At 40.4% G+C, this 21,019-nt stretch overlaps 2 protein-coding genes across 5 annotated transcripts in view; both read left to right on the forward strand.

Moving 5' to 3' along the window:
• Positions 1-509: 509 nt before the first annotated feature.
• On the forward strand, positions 510-5,186 carry LOC121526756 (protein ANTAGONIST OF LIKE HETEROCHROMATIN PROTEIN 1). 2 transcript variants are annotated; one of them, XM_041813469.1, is made up of 4 exons: positions 510-754; positions 1,549-2,097; positions 2,196-2,356; positions 2,863-5,186. In XM_041813469.1, the coding sequence occupies exons 1-4, from the start codon at positions 590-592 to the stop codon at positions 3,293-3,295; spliced, it is 1,308 nt and encodes a 435-aa protein (XP_041669403.1). In that variant the 5' UTR covers positions 510-589; the 3' UTR covers positions 3,296-5,186. The 2 variants fall into 2 exon arrangements, with proteins under 2 accessions (XP_041669403.1, XP_041669404.1); XM_041813470.1 differs by having other exon boundaries at positions 2,817-2,953.
• A 458-nt stretch (positions 5,187-5,644) lies between these two features.
• Positions 5,645-21,019, forward strand: part of gna11b (guanine nucleotide binding protein (G protein), alpha 11b (Gq class)) — a 39,286-nt gene continuing 23,911 nt past the window's right edge. For 2 of the 3 annotated variants that reach the window (XM_041812558.1, XM_041812557.1), the window contains exon 1: positions 5,646-6,756. In XM_041812558.1, the coding sequence (XP_041668492.1) occupies positions 6,621-6,756 (136 nt within the window). In that variant the 5' untranslated portion in view covers positions 5,646-6,620. Of the gene's footprint in view, positions 6,757-21,019 lie in introns of all 3 variants that reach the window. The other variant, XM_041812556.1, reaches the window with a different exon arrangement.

Here is a 21,019-nt window from a genome sequence, read left to right on the forward strand (position 1 = left end):
TGTCAAACAAAGAACCTAAAATGCAAAATGTGAGGTCACAGATATTGATTTATTCACAAAAATGCTGAAAATTGTTTTTATAAATTTTTTAGAAATAAAAGTCTGGTAACATTACTTTTTTATACTGCTGTGAGTGCATACGTTGTTAATGATAATGACAATGATGATTCTTTTCTCTTTTTTATTGTCTTTCATTGGCTTTAAGAATCAAATTTCCATTTTGTGATAAGCAAGGCACAATAGTTTTTCACTTATTTCTTTTAGCAAGCAACATACATTTAACCAACCTTAAAGATGCGGGGCGTTTAAGAAAACATTCAGGACTGAAGCTTTATGAGCTATCCTCTCACTCCGCCTATGCTCCGTATATCCCTTATATCATGCACTACACCATGGAGTAGGAAATTTATTTTCCTTCATTACTCAGCTCCAGCCACAAGACTGCAGCACCGCTCACACAAACACACAAAAAAGCGGAAGAACACTAAACCATTTCCGGGTAGTGCAGCTACAGCACCTGAATCGCTTTGTTTACATTAGTGATCTAGGGTGATGTGCTGTTTGTTGCAGCGCGGCTGAGCTGTTAAAAATGGAGGATGAAGGCCAGCTGCGGCCTTTCATGTTCCTAATGACATATCTGCTGATGAAGCGCAGGAGAGACATCAACAACGCAGCCGTTCAGAGGCGCAACGAGATCCAGAGACGCATCAGACATCGTCAGTACTTCTTCCAGAGACAGAGGAGGATGATGATGGTCGGTCTCCAACTCATCACTGTATACATTTAGTGTATCCTGTGGAATTTCAAAAGTGCCAAAAACGGAACACCTGTGTTCTGTCGTTTTATTGGACTGCCTGTTCTCGCGTTAGGTATCCTTCCGCGTTCTGATGTATGTCGTTTTACTTCTGGTGTGTTATAGCTACCTTTATCCTGATTTTGACCGTGTTGTTATCTCTAGTCAATCACAACTAAAGATACCGTTCATAGTAAAATAGAAACAGCTGAGTATGAATAATAAATATTTTGACACTTTTGCAATCCTACTATCCTTTATTTAAAAGATGTGTAACAGTACACCGAACCAACAATATTTATCAGGATACAAGGTTGAAGTAATTTCTTCAAGATTTTGTCAGTTTTGAAACTGAGGACATGAGATGGCAGTCAATTCATGATTTATGATTCTCGTATTTCTATTTTCTGTCTAGAAATGCAAAATATCTATATCCATAGTCTCATAGAAAACATAATTGGGGATTGGGATTTTGAGGTTTACATTCAACATCCAGCAAGCTAAGAGCATACACCATATGGACAAAAGTATTCGGCCACACCTGTTAATTAGTGAATTTAAATGTTTAAATCAAACCGGTTGCCACAGGTGTTTAAAATCAAGCCAACTCTATATCAAAGTACATGTATTTGAATACAATGTCATTACAGTCCCTGTTGGCGTTGTGGTCAGGTGCTCAAATTATTTTGTCCGTATAGTGTGTCATTTTTAACTGGTTAAATTAACTTTCTGTTTGTTGTTGATCTCCTCCCCAGATGATGCTAGCTGGAGGCATCCGCTCCAACATCCGCATCCGCACTCGTCCCTGGACGACCACTGCAAGCACTGACTGGTGGGAGCGGGTGGTGATGACAGAATTCAAGCCTTCTGATTGGTTGGATAAGTTCCGAATGAGCCGGGAGACGTTCTTCTACCTGTGTGAGAAGCTCAGGCCTCGCCTGGCCCGTCAGGACACCAGCTTCCGCCTGGCGCTGCCGCTGGAGAAACGTGTAGCGGTGGCTCTGTGGCGTCTGGCGTCCAACATCGAATACCGCACCATCAGCAGCCTGTTTGGCGTTGGCAAGTCCACTGTGTGCAGGTGTGTCAGAGACATGTGTCACGCCATTGTGGCGCTCCTCAGCTCCACTTATCTGCGCCCCCCCAGTGAGCAGGAGCTGGAGGATTCAGCCCAGCTCTTTCTCTCCAGCTGGGGCTTTCCTCATTGTGTTGCTGCCATAGCAACACTCCACACAGCTATCATCACCCCATCAAACAATGCGTCTGACTATGCCAACCCTGCAGGCTGGCTATCTGTGATGTCACAGGTGGATAAAATGCTAATCTATTACCAGATTATACTCCAGAGTCATCCTGGGTCAGATTTTGACACCTTGTGTCTTTTTGTGCGTCTTTGGTGTTTCAGGTGGCTGTCAATGGGCGGGGGCAGTTCTGGGATGTCTGTGCAAGTTTCCCAGGTGGTACGGATCCAAGTGACATCTTACAGAACTCATCACTGTGGGCTACGGCATCAGAGGGCGGACTGTCACCTGCCACTCCGCCTGTCTTCATGGGAAAGCCGCTTAGGTAAAGTTAAACAGTTTTAAGCTTTAAGAGAGTTTGTATCTTTTCTGAGCATTGATGAGACTTGATAGAGATTTCCCCCTTGAGGGAGTAAAGTGTTTAACTTTATTGCATGTCCTTTGTTTATAAGGCGATCCTCTAGTATTATACTAAGATTTGGAAACAACCTTTGTTTACATTTTCCAAAACAAATATTTACTGTCAGAGAATTATTTGACTGATAAAAGAAAGCATGAGATTAATCTTAAAGCTGTTACAGGGGATGTGCCCTGCATTAAAAACATTTTTGAGCAGAGTTATACTGTTAAAATTATTTTTAAAGGCTTATTTTTTGGGGGGGTTGCCTTTAATGTAGTAAATCAGGGAGAGAGAGAGGGGAAACGAGCCACAGGTACATGGAGCACAGCCTAACTGCTAGGCCATCTGCGCCCTGCACTGTTAAAATTCAGACGTTTTTTTTCAGGTGCCAGATCTTTTGCTATAGACTGAAAACCATCTGATGTGTGCAGGTATGTGCTGCTGGGGGAGGCCTGCTACCCTCTCCAGAGCTGGCTGATGAAGGCCTATCCTGAGGAAAAAGGTCGGAGAGCTCACCACACAACACTCACGGAGCAACAGCGGCTCTTTAATCAGCAGCTCACCACAGCGCTGCGGGTGTCTGAGGCGGCACTACTGAGGCTGAGGGCACGCTGGCAGTGTCTGAGCAAGAGGAACGACTGCGGTCTGGACTTAGTGCCTACAATGATCCTCGCCTGCTGCATCCTGCACAATGTGTGCGAGTCCCATGGAGACGCCTTCAAAGCAGAGTGGCAGGTTGAGGTTGCTTCGACCGAGAGTCCTCAGCCCAGACACAAGCAGCTACTCCCAACAAGTGTGGATGAAAGTCCTGCTGAGGAGGCTCGTCAACTATTCTGTAGTTTTTTTGAACAACTGAATACATGAAAAACTTCCTTCTGTCATAGACTGACATTTAATTCTTTGTAAAAAAAAAAAAAAAAAACAATGGTGTACGCCATCTTTTAGGCATACTGTTGCACTTCATAGAAGGTAATTTTTATCCATGTGGAACTTCACAAGTATAGTGGTCGCCATCATGTATATTTATGCTAAGTGTTAACAGGAAAGTGGAAGTTTGGATTTTTTATCATTGATCTCCTAAATGAGCCTTATGCAGGTTCTCTTTTGGAAGGTCTACTCCTGAAATTTTCCTGAGTTGCTTTTTCACACTTCTCCCTGACAGAGGGAAGTTTTCCCTGCCAGAACAGAGGGATGATGGAGGACAAAACTTACAAGTGGGTTAGCAGAGAGATGTCATAGTTTCAACAAAAGAGCTAGATTAGAATATCATATTTTATTCAAAAAGTTAAACCTTCATATACTCTAGATTCATCATATACTAAGTGAATTATTTCAAGACTTTTATTGGTCACAAAACAAAACAGCGTGATATCAGAATACGAGAATATTGTGGAAAAGTCTTATATCTTGTCAGTTATTGCAGTCCTGAGAATACCTCTAATCAGCTAACTAACTCAAAACTCCTGCAGAAGTGTCCCGAGCCTTTATTCTATCGCTCTAGTTCAGTACACACAACCACAGTCATGGGGAAGACTGCTCATCAGTTGTCCAGAAGACAATCATTGACAACCTCTACAAGGAGGATAAGCCACAGAGGGTCACTAATGCGGACTGTTCTCAGAGTGCTATATCAAAGCAGATTCATGGAAAGTCAACTGGAAGGGAAAGATGTGGTTAGAGAGTGACTTTTCTTGAATATTTCCACTGCTTTTTCACATCAGCTCATCCTGACTTTACACAGTAAATGTACATTGGAGCTGGCAGAAAAAAAATCTAGATTCAAAAAATTAGCTGGTTGCAGCTGACCAAGAAAAATTCTGGAATTAAGAGTTTTTTGAACATTTAAAAAGGGTTTAAGACTGACAGAAAAGAGCTTAAAATTTGGCCTAAATTTGTTAAACCAGAAGTGAGATGTTCAAAAGCCTAGTCTGAATGACCTTAAAAGGCCATCCAGACAATGATTAGCAATATTAATGACTTTTATGTAGCTTTTTTAATGCTTAAAAGTACTGCTATGGGATAGTTAAACCATGTGATTAATCTAGTGCTGTCAGTTGTTTATAAAAAAATACAAAATATCATGGCTTTGAAATTTATTGCAGTTAATTGCATGTGTTGATAATTTGAGAAAGATTGCATTACTGGTAGATTTTAAGATAATGGTAACAAAAAATCATAAGGACATACTTCTGAATGGTATCAAAACTCTCTACTTGCTTTTCAGACAGGAGTAGTTGAGACCAAGGGCATATTGTCCACGTACTAGTTAATCTAGGTTGGTGTTAATCTGTATAATATGGATTTCCATCCACAAAAATTAAAAGCATAGAGAATTTTTACATTTGTTTGAATTTGATTCACAAAGATACTTTAGCCATTCGTGTGATGGCATCAGAGTGTGATTAATCAGCTTACAGTTTTGATTTTTTTACCCCTGTGATTGATTGTCATAATTGTACATTTCAACAGCACTAGATTAATTGCATTCAGCAGAAGCAATATTTCCCCCACGTTTTAAAGCAAATATTCAAACATTGATAAATTTGACTCAAATAAGACTCTAGTCTAAAAACTTACATGTAAAGAAAAAAATTGCAAAATATTTGTTCATGGGTGTTGCAAAAAATGACACAAATTGAAAGACAATTTTAATTGTTTTGTATGCTGTTTAAAATGTATTTCATGATGTCCATCTGCCAATAAAGTCAGCTTACGACTCTACTGTTAAAATTATATAAATAAATATTTTTTCCTACTTGTCTGAATTAATTCGACTTGACACTATTATAGGAATAAGAAGTTACATGCAATTGCACAGGAAGACCACTAGATGTCACTGCTATCACAGCACAGGGCCAACACAGTCGTCGCTCTTGATCTGTCTTGTCTGATGCTATCTGTATTGTACTGCAGGTTATTGATGAACTGATGAGGACTGTCTACTTTTTTAATGTGCTGTCTTGATGATCAGGAGCTACGTTAAAAATAATTGGAAGTAAAACTTTTTCAGTAATACATGAGGTGGCGGGGTTCTTTTTTTAATCTATTATATTAAATCGGCTCTACCTAAATTGTACATTTGTAATTTAGCATCTTTTCATCGACCTCACTGTGCGCCGCTCGGAGTCAGAGCCCACCCTAAGGACCCGCCTCGTTCATTCAATTGGTCTGTTACAAACCTGTTCCATGCAATTCTCCGTCTGTCACTCAACTCCACACGATCTCCTCCTCTTTGCTCGGTATAGACTGCTGTGTGCCGACCTTGTTTCAGGCGACGGGCTATCCGAAAAGCCAGCTGTTTGCAGCCTCTACGTTCCTGGCTTAAGCCGCCGGTCCGGCTCCCTCTTATTCCCTCTGTTCGTAGTTTTTTTTTTTTAACCGTCAAAATGAGTCGGGACTCAATGGGTAGCTACCCTGCTATCGTTAGCTAGGCGGACGAATTCCTTCAACCAGTTTGCTGCTTCAATCACTGCGGGTTGACACAACATTAGCCGAGGCGTTGGTAAGAGAGCTAGCGGGCTAGCAGGGAAGCCGATACGTGTAAGTTAGCAAACGCTAGCTAATGTAGTTACTTAGCAAACGGACGCATTGCTGCGGCGTGGACAGTGCAATAACGGTTATCACTCTGTTAGCTCACTAACCAGCTAGCTAACGTTGGACAGACTGCACAGATATCAACTGGTACGGGTTTGGATGTCGCGGCACCGCAGTTTTCAACCCCTTTTGGTGGATTTTGAAGATTGAATCGGACCGAAGTGAGAGACGTAAATATTTGGAACAGTAAGAAGTAACAGGGGTTAATTGTATCATCAAAGTATTAAGTGGCTAATCTGTTGCAGTCATTTTCACATTAGGCGTGTTAAAGCAGTGCATACCGGAGAGGCCCCACCATCTCCTGGTTCCCTCCCCTTATCCGAATCTCCCGTGATTTGTCGAGAACTCCCCGGGAGAAGTCGCAGTTGTTCTCGGCTGGGGGGACAACTTGACAGCGAGGCCCCTAGCTAGTCTCCCCTCCCCCTATCCCATCCCGTCCATACATACATCCATCCGTCAAGCCAGACACGCCACCTCCTCCTCGCTTGAAACCGAGGCGAGGACCGGGTTATTTTGGGGGGCTAAAAAGCTGAAACAGTGGGCAAGCGTCGCCGGCCGTGTCCCGTCTGAACCGGGCTGATACAAAGCAGAGGGGATGACTCTGGAGTCCATGATGGCTTGCTGCCTGAGCGAAGAGGCGAAGGAGTCGAAACGAATCAATGCAGAAATTGACAAACAACTCCGCCGAGACAAGAGAGACTCCAGGAGAGAGCTGAAACTACTTCTTCTTGGTATGTGGCACGCTAATTTTCGTATATATCACGGTTGTTGTGTCTTGTGTCGTTTAATAGAAAAACTAACCCATCTTGGGCCTTCTTGGCAATGCTAGCAAATATGCTACTAGTTAATGTTGCTAGCTGGACGCCTAGTTTGACTACGAGTAACGTTATGTCATGATATCAAAAATGCGTGGCCTGTCCTGCAGCCAGCTTGGCCACAATTTATTCCTACATGAACTAAGCTAAGCAGAGATGCTGCCTCTTTATTCCAGTGTGTGCAGACGACAGCTAATCGAAGTTACTAAGATGTCACCATTTAGAGGCTCCAACATGATTGTCAGTGGGCCAATGTGGCATTATTAACGAGCCTTAAAGCCTCTAACTTGGTCAGCTTCACAAGCGGCACTGTTTACAGAGTGAAGATGGTCTTTTGATAACACAAGAAGCAGCGGTTTTTGGATTGCTTTTGCACTGTTGCATAACGTTTGTGCAGCTGGATGAGCTTCCAGGTTCTTCATGGAGACCCTGCTTGGATCTTTTCTGTTCATTTATCAATGTCTCTTATTTATGAGCCTGCACATTATCTGTCTCTCTAGGAGAAAGATACAGAGGGATTTGCCCCCTCATCCTGTAGTCTAGCTGAGTAGGTTAGCTATTTTTATAGCTGGTGTGTGGGCAGGTGGGAGCTGCTGTTGAATAAGTTGCTCTGTACTGCATTGATTCATAGTTCTGTGCACAGTAAAGGGAACAATAGGCCATCACAAATGCACTCGTGCCTCTTTCAATGACATGTGTTTTGTGGTCCTGCTACTTGTAATAGGTGAACTGGATGTGTAGGATGAGACCACCCAGCAACTGAAAACAACAGATAAATGTGAAAAGCTTCTTCGGGGAAAAGAAAAATCTGGTGTCCATTTTTAGGACAATTAAAATTATCTAGGTTGCATCCTTAGTTTCAAAACGTTTGCTCCCATTTCTCGCCCACCTAGCAGCCCTGGATATTTGACATGTGTGTCTACTTTCATTTCCCTGCTGAATACCTCAGCTCAGAGAAATAGGCCACACCAACGCCATACCGTTGATGGGACGTGTTCTATTCTGTCATACATTTTAATCTCCATTTCAATCCGTTCCACCTGGCAGGGAAGGTGAGAGGGTTAAAGGGTGTTTCTTTTTGCAGTTTTTAAATGGTTTATGAGCAATCATTCAGCCACTGCTCGATGATCAGTGAAGAATTCAAGTTAAAGTGTTTATTAACATCCCCATGCATCTGGTTTTATTGTTTCTTCGATTTTGACAGTGGACGCTAAAAACCACTTACTAAGCTGTCATGTAGAAAAGGCAGCATGCTAACACTGCAGTCAGTCATGGTGTAAGTAGCTCATCCTGTATGAGTTAAGGCTGTCAGTCGACGCCTGGAGAAGGACGTGTAAGGCAGGATTAGAGCAGGTCTTAATAGGCTTGGTTAAACACATCCGCTGCTCAGACTCTGAGATGTCACTGACTCCTATTATCCCCTGCCATTATTCTCAGGCCAATGGCCCTCAGCGAGCCACCTGCCTATTGACACTCAGTGGAGGAAGATGACAACCTTGCATTTCTGAAAATGATCCAACAAGTGTGTTTTAAAGAAGAGGGAAAGCAATACTGAGTAGCATATTCGAGACTAGACATTAGCTACCCTGCTCTTAAACATGATATACATTTCATTGATGTTATCTTAATGCTGAACTGTTCCAGCTATTCTTTTTTCCAGTATTTCATGATGTGTTTCAGCAGACTGCTATGACATCAGTGCTGAAACATAACTGGTACCCTAAACTCCTCCAAAAAAGTTACTTCAGTCAATTATTTCTCCCCTTAAATCATATCAGTTGGTGTTGTATTACATATTGTTGGAAAGCCTGATTAGTTGCCTCTACAGTGTGGTATAACCTGTAAGGATCATGCTAAATGTGTGGGTAGCGCCCCAAAAAATGTGCCAAAATCCCCTGCAATATTCCCCAGTTTGTATTCACTCTTGTTTCAAGTTGCTTGATGAACTGGAAGATTGCACTCTCTCACAGTAATAAGGAAAAAATGACAAATAATGGCCATTTTTATATTTTACACTATCAAGGACCTCAGTAGCGTGTGTAAGATCCATACGCAGCCACAACCCCTCGGCACCATCTCTTCATGCTGGACACCAGCCTGGTCACATTTTGCTGTTGGATGGCATCTCATTCCTCTCCCAGGAGTCGCTGAATGTCAATCAGCATGGTTGTGTTGGTCACTCTAGCACGCTCAAGCTGATCAGGCATTCCATCCTCTCCATTTTGGCACATTTTTGGGGGGGCGCTACCCATACATTTAGCTGTGTTGTTCATTCCACAAATGCATGATCCCTACAAGTTCTACCTCATTGTGAAGGTGACTAATCAGGCTTTCCAATGATGTAAAATATAACACCAGCTAGTTTTATTAAAGGGGAGGAATAATTGACTGAAATAACGTTTCCAAACTTTTTACAGCAGTTTAGTAACAGTCAAAAAATATTGACACCTGCAAAAATATAGACATCCTAGGCACCAAAATTGGGTTATTTCTTGTTTTCAGTTATGAAAAAAATGCAGGCAAGCTCCTGCACCATGTCTATATTACACCAAAAAATAGCAGTGTTTGGTGAAAAAATATTACCAATGTTTAAGTGCAATTTGGATAGTGTGCAGATGTTTACCTGCTATTTTCAATGGATTGATTCCTCTCCAAAACACCTGTCTAATAAAATGGATGTAGCTTTTAAAGTTACTGTGTTTTTTGATACTACAGATCATTGTAATAACAGATTTTTTTAAAATGTGAAACTCTTGAGGTGTCAAATATTTCAACATTAGTCTAGTAATGAAATTGTAATAAACTGAATAGTCGTCTCATTAATCTCTCACGCCAAAAAAGGCAATCAGCATCTAGTTCAATATTGAAAACTTTCTCTTTCTTATCAGTTACAGGTTGTGAATGACTTGCTGTAAGTGATTGGACAGGCATAATCAATATCAGCTCAACAATGTCTCGACACAGTTTTAATTGCTGACAATGAGCTGTTGTAAGGAACTTTACGTTTTTGTTGATTCTGGCATCCTGTGTAGACTTCACCTCTGTTAGCCTTACCTCTTATCTCCTTGTTCATTTTCCTTTGTACATGTCTAAGTTGGTTTTTCAACTAAAGAGCTCCCATTGCTGTCTTTAACAGTTAAATGTTTCACTTGTTGACAATGCTTGCCTTACAAAGAGTAATTAAAGGCTGTTTTGGCAGCATGTAGTTAATCACTGTGGCCTGCACCTACCCTGTCGCATCAGATTGAAGCATTAAAAAAGACTTAAAGGAAAGTTTGCCGTGGTGGTTGATAAAGAAAGTCTGTTTCATCAGCTGCAACTCCTCACAGGAGCTTTAGCCTGGCTGAGCTAACTATTTAGGAGGGTGCTGCCAAAACTTTCATGAGATCTGGACTTTCTGTTCCCCGAGTGCAGGCAGCTGACACAATTGGATAATTTGGGTCACTCCACTCCGATGAATCACTGAATGACAACGATGAAATTTAAAATTTACACAGTCTTTGGGAATCTAGAGAGTATTAGAAAGCACAAAGCCCTATTACCAATGTGCATTTTTTTATGGAAGTTGTTAATCCTAAATTTAATAAAGGAAATCAAGTATGATGATACTTGAGTTCCTAGAATGTGCGTGTGTATTGTACTAAAGTTATTGGCAACAAGTGATTTTGTTCATTTTATATCCTCGTAATTCTAAAAATAGAATGAAAGAAGTCCTCACTTCCTTGACATTACTAATACAAAACAGAGTATTTGAGAAAATTGCAAAAAAAAAAAATGCTGATTATTGATGCCGATGTCTGGCATTTAGCCAGATTTCATTTTACTGATAATTGATCAGATTGATTATTGAAAGGTGTGCTAGTCCATGGCAAGATGTGTCTTCCCCGCTGGCTTTGTTTTCATTCTCTACAGTCTCACTTAATTTCCTTTCCACAACACTATCTGACTGACTCGATGTCACACAACTACAAGCCAATCAACACAGAGGCCTGGGTGGCACTAACACAGGGAGTGTACAACATCCCTTTCCGTTCCCTGCTGCTACTGTGTTCCTTTACACTGCAGTTAGACTTTAAGTACTTTATGTTTATCATCACAAATGCATATGAATTCCAAATATAAGTTATCAGTCTGACCACTAATGATTGGTATCCATATCAGCCCTTAGTTAGCACTATGTGCATTATTCTTTTGCAAATGTGCCAAGAAAAAGACAACACAATCATTTGTTTTGCTTTGCCAGGACAATAGAGTCCATCCTGCAGGTTGTTATGGATGCACATATAAAGTAAGACACCAGCTATGACCCTTGTTCTACCTACTGTGCAGCTCAAAGACTAAAATGAATCCATGCTATGCTAGTACATCAGTTTTTGTCATAAGATGAGTTTAAAATTGACTGAGTACACTGCACATGGGCACGGCTGCATTCACATCTTCTATGTACCCGAGTACTTATGAAGCATGCCCTCCTGTTCAAGTCGACAGTGCCCGAGTTTGGTACTCTTCGATTCACACTAGGGATGCACAATAATAATGACATGACATCAGCAGACATTGGCTTTAAAAGTCAAATATTGGTATCAGCAGAGATGAAAATGTATGCTTATATTTCTAGTAAGCATAGCAGCCATACATATCGGCAGTATAAATTAGGGAGTCATGATATTGGATATTTGCAGATATCTGATATGCTGATGTTTGCGAATTTATATAAGCAGATACCAATATTTAAATGTAGTTCAGTACTAGAGTCTCAGTCCTTAGAATATACAATTTAAAGTTTAAGGATGAACAAATTGACACATTTCAGTCCTTAAAACACTTAAAAGTGTAAGGAATGATGATGAATTAAAAAACATAGGTCTGCTGGTCCAGCCTCAAACTCCACTAATTTGTTTGTTTGTACAGCCAATATTTACACCTGATATATGCAGATTTTTTTTTGGCCAAATATCAGTTATAAATATTGAAAGAAATTTGAATATCTGCCAATATCACTCATCAACTTTCTAAATAAATATCTGCCGATATCATACCGATAGTGTTGAGCATCCCTTAGATATTGGCCTTAGATATTGGCTAAATGCACAACTGTACCATCAGGCACAGTTGTGGCCACACACTCAAGGGGGGGGCCACTGTGAGCCCTGAACACTTTGAATGAAGCCCTATACTAAAACTGCTACCAGACTGTGTACTTCCTGGCTTCTTTCAGCTCTGCTCAACTCAGCCTCTTGTTGCACAAGACACACGTGGTGTTTTTTCAATAAGAAGTGTAGTGCATATGTTGGTATCGGCCAAAATGAGAAAGAAATATACCAAAAAATCCATTATGGTGCATCACACTGATCTAGTTGAACCAAATGTAGGCTTCAATTTTACTTGGATCTTGGCCCAAGTCCCTTATGGGAACCCATGCTTAAATGATCAATAGTATGGAAAAGCACCAAAACTTAAAAGACAGGTGAAAAGGAGAGGAAGGAATCCATCAAAATCCAGGCAAATTCCTGTACACTGTCTTGATTGCACAAAATGTTGCCAATGTGATTATTTTTGTAGTTTTTGTAATTTACAAGAAGAAATGTGTTGTCACTTTAAATCTAACTCAAATGGTTTATGAAGAGTTGCCCGTTTACAGCTTTTGATTAATCTGCTAAATGTAGACTGATGTAAAATGCCACTTCCATTTCCTAAAGCAGAGTCTTTCTCTCACTGATGCAGGTTCACCCTCCCTTTCTTTCCTTCTCCCTTCCTGGCATGGTTTACTATATGGCCAGGGTGCTCTGCCAAAATAGCAAGGAAGCAGTGGTGAGGTTTGGTTTCTCCCTGTACCAGACACAGGAATTAAGTTTGAGAGTTTGGTGAAGAGGAATGTTAGGGTTAGCCCTCTAGGTAAAATCTCTAACAGCCTCAAGCCTATCCACTTGATCAGAAAAGAACAAGTCTGCCCGGGCTGCAGCAATGCCCACAGTCTGCCTGGCTGCCTGTCACTGAGAGCCATATCAGGCCATACCGCCAGCTTCCTGCTCCACAGACCAGTGGTTTGCCTCTACTTGGTCAAAACACAGCGGGCTGCAGACTGTGGCCTCTGCTGCTTCGGGTAAATGAACTGCTGGAGCGAGAGAACGGTCAGTAAAGTGAGATGGAAGGGCAAACGCTTTAGGCTTTCTCAAAGTGCTGACCTAGGTAAACTGTCAGGGCACCAGTTGGCATTCACTTTTTTTTCTTGAAAATGTGGGTTTCGCATGAAGTATGAGGAACAGAATGTCTGGTTATTAGAAAAACAATCCTCAGAATGACGTCTGAAAGGCATTTTTGGTCTACAGAGAATTTGTAAAGCGCAGGGTTTAAGAGAGAGGGGTCTCACTGGGGCACAAAGTTGGCAGAATGTTGTAGTTTACTCTGCAGCACAAGTGTTCATTGATTGAATGACTCTTGTTGATCCTCCCTGCCTCAGCAGTACGTCTTGTTACCAGGTTAAGACATCCTTCAGATGAACAGTGAGACTGAACCAGGAAGAGGATCAGGGGTTAGGCTCAGATGTTTATTGCTGACCTCACTTCTCTTGCCAAGCCGTCTTATTTTGATCATATATGGCAATAGGGATCTTCTAGCTCTACTCCTCAGTGGTTGTGCGTGTGTGTCAGTGTGTGTGTGTGTTAGCACGGTACGTTTAATGCCAGTGAATGTGGAGCTATGTGGATGGTCAGGTATTACTGAAATCCTCTTTATCATGGTCAGATCTCGCTGTTTTAATATGGAAATCATTATGAGACTGGCTTGTGCAATATTTAGAGTGTTAAGAAAGTCAGATATCGAGAAATCGAGTTGATGTAGTTCCTGAATGTTTCTGCAAGTAAGATTATTCAGCTGTGGCAGAGTTACATACTGGCTAGGACATTTTTAAGTTAAAAGAAATCCCCCCTAATGGACAAACTGGTAATGCAAGTGCTGTTATTAATGCATTAGCATTTTCAGTTGTGAGTAAACATTACAGATAGATTTACAGCAAGCTAATATCAGCCAATATGTAGCCCATTTAATCTTACTTTATTCTATTACAATTTTGGCCAACAAACAAACAAATGTAGATCTTACTGAGATTAAACATTAATTTGATACCAACATGAAAGTTAGTAAGGCTATGCATCACTGCAGACAGGCTGATTTGGTCATAGATTTTAGATAAAGCAATCCTGAAACTACTGTTGGGTAAAGTGTGTTATATTTACAACATTTCAGTGCATGCTTGGCTGCCAGCAAGCCATTATATCTTAGCATATGGGATTAGTCTAGGGATGGACCAGTATTGATTTTTCAGAGCCGATACTTGTTGCTTATAGCACAGGTATCAGAAAAATCAAACCCTACTAAAGCCCGATTACTAAATGTAGAAATGGCTGTGACTTAGATGAAAATTTGTCTTCAGTGATCGGTAAAAAATTTGACACAAATAATGACCCTAATGCCAATAACAGGCAATTGTAGGGCAGTTTGCCACAATAATCAGCAAAGCCAATAATATGTTGACCCCTATTAGAATTCAGTTCTGCTATGAAACTGACTTGCGAAGTACTGTCATTGCCGTTTTCAATGCGCTTGGTCTAAGTATAGATGAGGCAACACCTACTAGACACCACTAGATGTTTTCACTGCAGTTCTGCAACAGAGCCAGAACTAAACTCTGCCATCATCATACATTGGCTCTGCAACGGAATGATATTTGTTGTCCTCGGCCATTTATTCCTTTTGCATTATGGCATTGTGGGACCCTGAGAGAGCACAACAAAGAGGGACCTTCACATACACGCAAGAATGTGAATAAGCCTTCTGACTACTTCACCTACAAACTAGGCCTGGGCGATATGGCCTAAATATCATATCAAGGTATTTTTCTTGCCTTTGATGATATATATCACGATATTACAAAATTAAAAAAAGATAATGCTTTTTAATCCAAAATCAAGTCTTATTAACCCCAATCTTCCCTTAAAATAAGCCTTTGATGGCATACTCAATTTATCTCCAAGTATAGGATCACAGAAAACATGTTTTATTTTTTTTTTTAAGTCTCTCTAGGTTTACTTCTGTCTAACTGCACTCCAAGTTTCCCATTTCATCTCTAACCTGATGATGTGTGTTAAGCTGCTAATGACTTGAACATGTTTCCTAGTGAAGGCATTCACAATTAAAGCGTTTCAGAAAAATAACAGCTGCAGATTTTTATTTTGAAGAGCTTGACGGAAGTATTGTGTTTAGCATTGAGTTAGCTTGGTTTTGGCTGCCGTTCGGAGAATACGGCTAGTTTACAGAAGCTTTTCTGACCTGATTTAACGTCGCAGCCTGGATCTTTGACTCACTGTGGACTTAGAAAAGAAAGTCATGAGTTAAAATAGACTTTTAAACGGTTGTTTATGCCGCTGTAAGAGGAAGAGCTGCAGCATTGGCCTCTGCGACCAGCCAAAGCAGCACTTAGCTTGTGTTACAGCCCCAGGCAGACTGACAGAGACAGCACATTGACTTACTGACACACTGACTGCGGTACAACTGTCAGACTTTGAGAGGAAAAAACACGTTTTTGCCTGCTAACTCACACTGAGGCAGATACAATGACGTCATTAACAAGCATTATCACGATTGGTCGGTAGAGTCCAAATCTCTACCGTAGGCCAAATTTATATCATTTATACTGTCTACTGCACATACCTCGCATCCATACTACAAACCACAGTAGCAGGTGAATAAAAGTGGAGTTTAATAGAGTGATTTGTGACAGACAGTAGCCCATATTGAGTCCCTGTCAAAAGTTTCAAAAAAGACAGCACATCTCAAAATCTAAGGACTCCATAACTTGGATTTTGTGATATGCTGCATTTTTGGAAAATTTTTGAGCTTTGGCAAAGCCCTCCACTGACAATCTACCTTGATTAGAAGCACAACCCTGCAAATTACCCTGCATACTGCAACATCAGGCAAAAATTAAGAATTAAAAGGTTTTAAAAACATTCAAACTTATATTTACCCCTTTTTATGTGAAATGTAGATGAAGTTGATGGTGCTTGTTGGTTATTTTAGTAGTAGTAAAGTAGTCCAACTGTTTTAGAAAATTCTCAGTGAACACATGGCTGGACGGAGCAGGCCGTTGTTGCTCAATACAGAAATAAATGGAAAAAATAAAATAAATAAAAATGAATTCTATGTGCCATAGAAGGAGAGTAAAAATAGAGAGAAACAGCATTTGATCCTCTGTCCTGATGTAACCCAGTTCACCTGTGAAACAGTGCTTCAACTATAAATGAACTTCCAGCACTCCCGTCAATGTTTCTTTTTTTTATTATTATTATTTTTAGAACTGGAGTATTTGTGAAAGGCATGAATGATACGCCTGTAGAGGCACATGCTCTGCACACTTTGCTTGCACGCGCATGCCAACAGGCACCTGCATAATATAACATCTTAACTCCGGGCAAAATAAAAGTCCCCAGTTATTACATGGTTGAAGTGCTTTTATTATGAAGCATGCATTTCTTACCAGCAGTGTAACATAACTTTGCAAAGGGAAGATGGTAATATCTTTGCTATGAATGGAAATGTCATTACTCAGAAATGCTTCTATGTCTCTAAATGTTAACTGAGTTAAAATCAAGAATATAAACACTAACAAAAACTAACAAATTTAGTAACACTAAAATATAAAGATATTTTTAGCAAACTGCAACTGAAATAAAAACTAAAAACTAAAAAAAAAAAAAAACCTTTCTTGTTTGTCTACAAACTAACTGAATTTCAATTTACCTAAGTTTCAGTCTGTGACAGCTGCATACTGACATGCACACCCAAGGCAGAGAGTAAAAAGATCCGACTTCACACAATGGTAATTGTAGGTCTGGAGTTGTATTAAAATATTAAATTTGAATAAATAAGGTGAGGAGTGAAAAGTAGCCTATTTGAATGTATGTTAAAAATTAAATGATTTCTTTTCCTGGTGGTTTTGGGCCTTGCCTCCACCAAGTATCCCATATTACTGAAAAAGCAAACACTTAAACTAAGGGTGCTTTCACACTAGGCCCAGTTAATTCAAAATCGCGCCACGGCGCGATTCAGACTGGAAATACTACAGCTCAGAAGTCCTTTTTGAAGCTTGATCACATCAGAGTTTGTGCTTTTTTGCATTTAATGCAGATTTATCTTTCTCAGTATAGTAGCCAGCAGCCTGTTTGGATTATTTATAATACTGTAAAATGTCTTGATTTAACTACACATCACTTTGAGTAATTTATTTATCTTAAAGTCACAGTGAAGTAGGCACACACTGTACGTTTCAAAGACACTACCTTCTTCTCTCCCTCTGCCAGTTTTCACAAAATGTTCAAGCGTTTGTGCTGACCTGAGCCGGCCTCACATACACTCTTTGTCTCCCCTACAACATGGTGTCTATTCCACAGTTTCTCCTATCAGCGCACAGAAGAAGACTCACACATTATTAAATGGGGTCATGGCTGCTTCACTGGTGATACGGGGGTGAACGAGGCTAGATGTTTGACTGTCCCACATACTGCCGCTGCCTCCCTGGTCCCCAGACAGGACGAGGGACCTGGCCCGCCTCTGTGTTCGCTGCCAGTTATCTTCAGCTCGCTCTGTGCTGACAGGGTGGCATGTTCATTCCTGCTTACTCCCACCAGCTGCTGTGTACAGTAAAGCCCACACGTCTCTGTGATCATACCGTTTTAACTTCCGCCACTTCATCTTTCAATTTGGAGTTGGATGCAGGATGACAAACTGTGCTTACACTTGCATTTCTTTTGGAGGATGTTAGACTTGCAATGAGTTTGTAAATTGTGGTGCGATTTGTGTAATGTCGGTGCATTTCAGTCATCACACCAGAGATGTTCAATAAATGTTTTGTGCCCTTTTGTGGACACAGAGGGATGTTATCTTGCACAATCTCCATGATGAGGTTTCCTGAAATAAGAGCCCTGGCTGAAGGAATAATGTCAACATCTTAGGATTTGGCTGTTTTTAGTTTATAGCAGCCAAGCTCAGTGTGTGGATGAGTGTGTGTTGCAGACTAAAATACTGCTGCTCACTCCAAATCTTTCTAAAGCCTGCATTTGATTTTTCTTTTTCGCTCACCCACACCCACTCGACCAGTGCAGCACTCGGTGCATACTCACCGGTGAACAGACAAAACCGTCCTAAGGTGGTTAAATGAAGGTGTGCGAGGAGTGTGCACGCTATAGTGTTTATTCAGTTTACTGCGCTGACACCCACGCACGTGCAGCAGCACTCTGCCGATGCAGAGACATCACACATAGCACAAAGCACAAGTGCTGCTGTGCCTGGATGTGGACAGAAAGAGCACGTGTTGGAAAGCTGCAGCAGAGCTCACAGAGACATGTTTGCCTTTATGCTTTGGTGTGTCCACGTTTAGCTTAAGTCCTGTACTTCCTGGATTAAGGTTGTCAAAATTTTCAACACTTCAGTACTTAAAGCGCCACGTTTTTGAAACAATATGTCTGTTATTTTCAAGAGCAGTAGTATCCTAAAGTACCTCAGCTTTTAAGAAAAAATACTGTTCATCTGGTGTGTGAGACTTTGTCATCTGTAGAGAGTATTCCATCCCTTACAGGTGTGACCAGTCTCCTAGTGTAGTGATCATAAGTGCAGCTGCCACCATCACACACAGCCTGATGCAACTGAAAATTTGCTCCCATTCAGTGTGTTTTGCAGACAAGAGTTTCACTGCAAACCCCACGCTGCAGTACACAGTGACACAGTCCATAGCCAGCAGCACCACATTTAACAGCCTTTCCCCCCTCAGTAGGTCATAGCCCTGCATTTAAAGAAAGCCGTGATAAACTCCTCAGAAGGAATGGAAAGTAATACCTTATCTGGGGTGTTGCTTTAATATCCTTCATGATGACGGTGCTGTGAATGAGCGAACAATTACAATAAATGCCTTAAGAATGTGTCACTTTCAAGCAGCAGCAGCGACACTGCATGTGTGTGACGGGACTACAATAATGACAGAACCCCCTCTACTCATGTAGACCATTACTGGTTGTAATGTGATCCACGGCAGTGTAAGAATAAAAACACTTATTGTTCTTCCTTGGGTATAAGCGATGAGAAATGGGATGAAGTTTATTGTTAAAATTAGCCCTATGTGCTTTGTGCTGCAGCAGCAACATCTGGCACAAATGTTAGTTATGTTGGTTGTTTTGGGTGCTAAACTTCTTTATAAGTTTTCCGTACAGCTGAATGAAGCTAGACATTGATGCACAACGTGAATATGCTCTTTTCACTTAAAAACTATCTCAAATTATCTTATCTACCTCATGGAAATCTGCCAAAATCCCTGCATATTTTATACTTCTGATCATGTCTAGTCAGCATTCTAGCACCCTTCGCACATCTTGCAACCATACCATTAATGACATGGACTTGTATATTTCAAGGAAAAAAACTAACAAATGTTTTTACATGTTTCTTATTTTTTTAATACTTTTTCAGTTTTTTTAATGTTTAATTCCTGTACACTGAGAGCAAAGCTAACTGGAGTTGTTGCGTAATTATACTTGGCCAAAAAGCTGATTCTGAATTTATTTTTCAGGTTTAATGGTACATCTATTTCATAAGGCAATTCTACAGCCAATCTCTTCAGTTGGAACTTAAATTTTGCCAAGATTTTTGTGCAATTTGGCATTTGTAGTACTTTGCTTGAAATTTAAGGCAACTAAAGACTAAGGCTGAACAATCTGGGGAGAAATCCAATTATGTTTCCTGGTATGTTATTTGTATTCTCATCAAACACAAATAAAAAATCATTCTATACAGGGCTGAATTGTTTTGTGGAAAAAAAGGCCTTACTATCTGTTGTGTGGAAGGGAATTATATTTATTTCAGTCTTATTTCTAATAAGAAAAATTGATATACAAAAATAAGGAAAGTAGAAATTTTGGCAAACTATTCTAGAAAAAAAATGACACTTGAATTTACATGGGTAAAGCATAACATCTCTACTGCAAAAAAATGGTATTTAACTTGCACTTTGACACATTCCAGGTTAGAGAAATATTACAGTAATGCAATTTCAAAATTGCAGCAGTACGTAATGCGATTTAATCTAGATTCTGATTAAATACCCAGCCCAACTAAAAACAGGAAAATATCCAATATCAGTTGTTATGTAGATCTGTTTTTGTTATGCTTGTATCACAACCGATATCTAAGGTGGGGATACATGGCATCAGATTTTTGCCGATGTCCAATATGCCAATATTTGCAAATTAATTTTAGCCAATACTGATACACATATTTTTAAATTATATATGTTTGGGCTTTTTATGCCTTTTGTTCAGATATTAGGACTATGGATAGAGCCAAAACAGGGTAAGAGAGTGTGGGAAAGGAGGTGCAGTCCAGACCTAACAGCTAGACCAGCTGTGCTCTATTGGTACTGATATTTAGGAGTAGTTCAGACCTAAAACTTCAGTCCTTAAAGCAAAATTGAAGATTTGATGCAAGGAATGATGATGAATAGAGAATGACTTAATGTGATGTAGGGCTGTTGGCCCAGACTAAAACTCCACTCACTTATTTTTTCTTACGGCCAATATTTACTGCTATTATAGACTGATTTTTATAGCCAATATACCAGCAGAAATGTACATGTACTGATAATTCACTTTTTAAACCTATATCTGCTGATACTGATATCATTCCGATATTATGCATCCCTAATCTAAGGTGTGATTTTCACTAGCCTCATATCAAAGTTTAAAACTCTATTACTATGACAGGCCTTGTTTGGAAGCCCAGGTTATTAAATGAAAGAGGAAGTAAATAGCCTGCCTGGAGGTTTGACCACAGGATCCGTGCGAGTCCACAGTCGGTCAGGTAGCTGGTGTGTGTGTTGTGAAGCTCAAGGCTGCCTTGGCTCAATCCCTTTCCTTTGTGCGCCTTAAAGAGGTTACTCTTCAAGATGAATTCATTGAAAGATTGAGGACATTGGTTAGTTCTTGTGACTGCCTGATTCATACAGTCTCTTTTCAGTGTGGAGATAAGGCAAACACCTGGTTCGTACCAGTGGTGTGGTTTTGACTCTTCAATGTTTGATGCAAATTCTTCTCTTAGCTGAGATTGGATAGCTGTGTGCTTCCTGTAAGGATAGTTC

Source organism: Cheilinus undulatus, linkage group 18, assembly GCF_018320785.1.
Source record: "Cheilinus undulatus linkage group 18, ASM1832078v1, whole genome shotgun sequence".
Classification (NCBI taxonomy): domain Eukaryota; kingdom Metazoa; phylum Chordata; class Actinopteri; order Labriformes; family Labridae; genus Cheilinus; species Cheilinus undulatus.

What these genes read in the sequence shown, in the direction of transcription:
- LOC121526756 (XM_041813469.1), top strand. Translation starts at nt 590, where the DNA reads ATGGAGGATGAAGGCCAGCTGCGGCCTTTCATGTTCCTAATGACATAT. An exon ending in GACAGAGGAGGATGATGATG is followed by an intron (nt 755 to 1,548) that starts GTCGGTCTCCAA and finishes TCTCCTCCCCAG; the next exon opens with ATGATGCTAGCTGGAGGCAT. An exon ending in GGCTATCTGTGATGTCACAG is followed by an intron (nt 2,098 to 2,195) that starts GTGGATAAAATG and finishes TTGGTGTTTCAG; the next exon opens with GTGGCTGTCAATGGGCGGGG.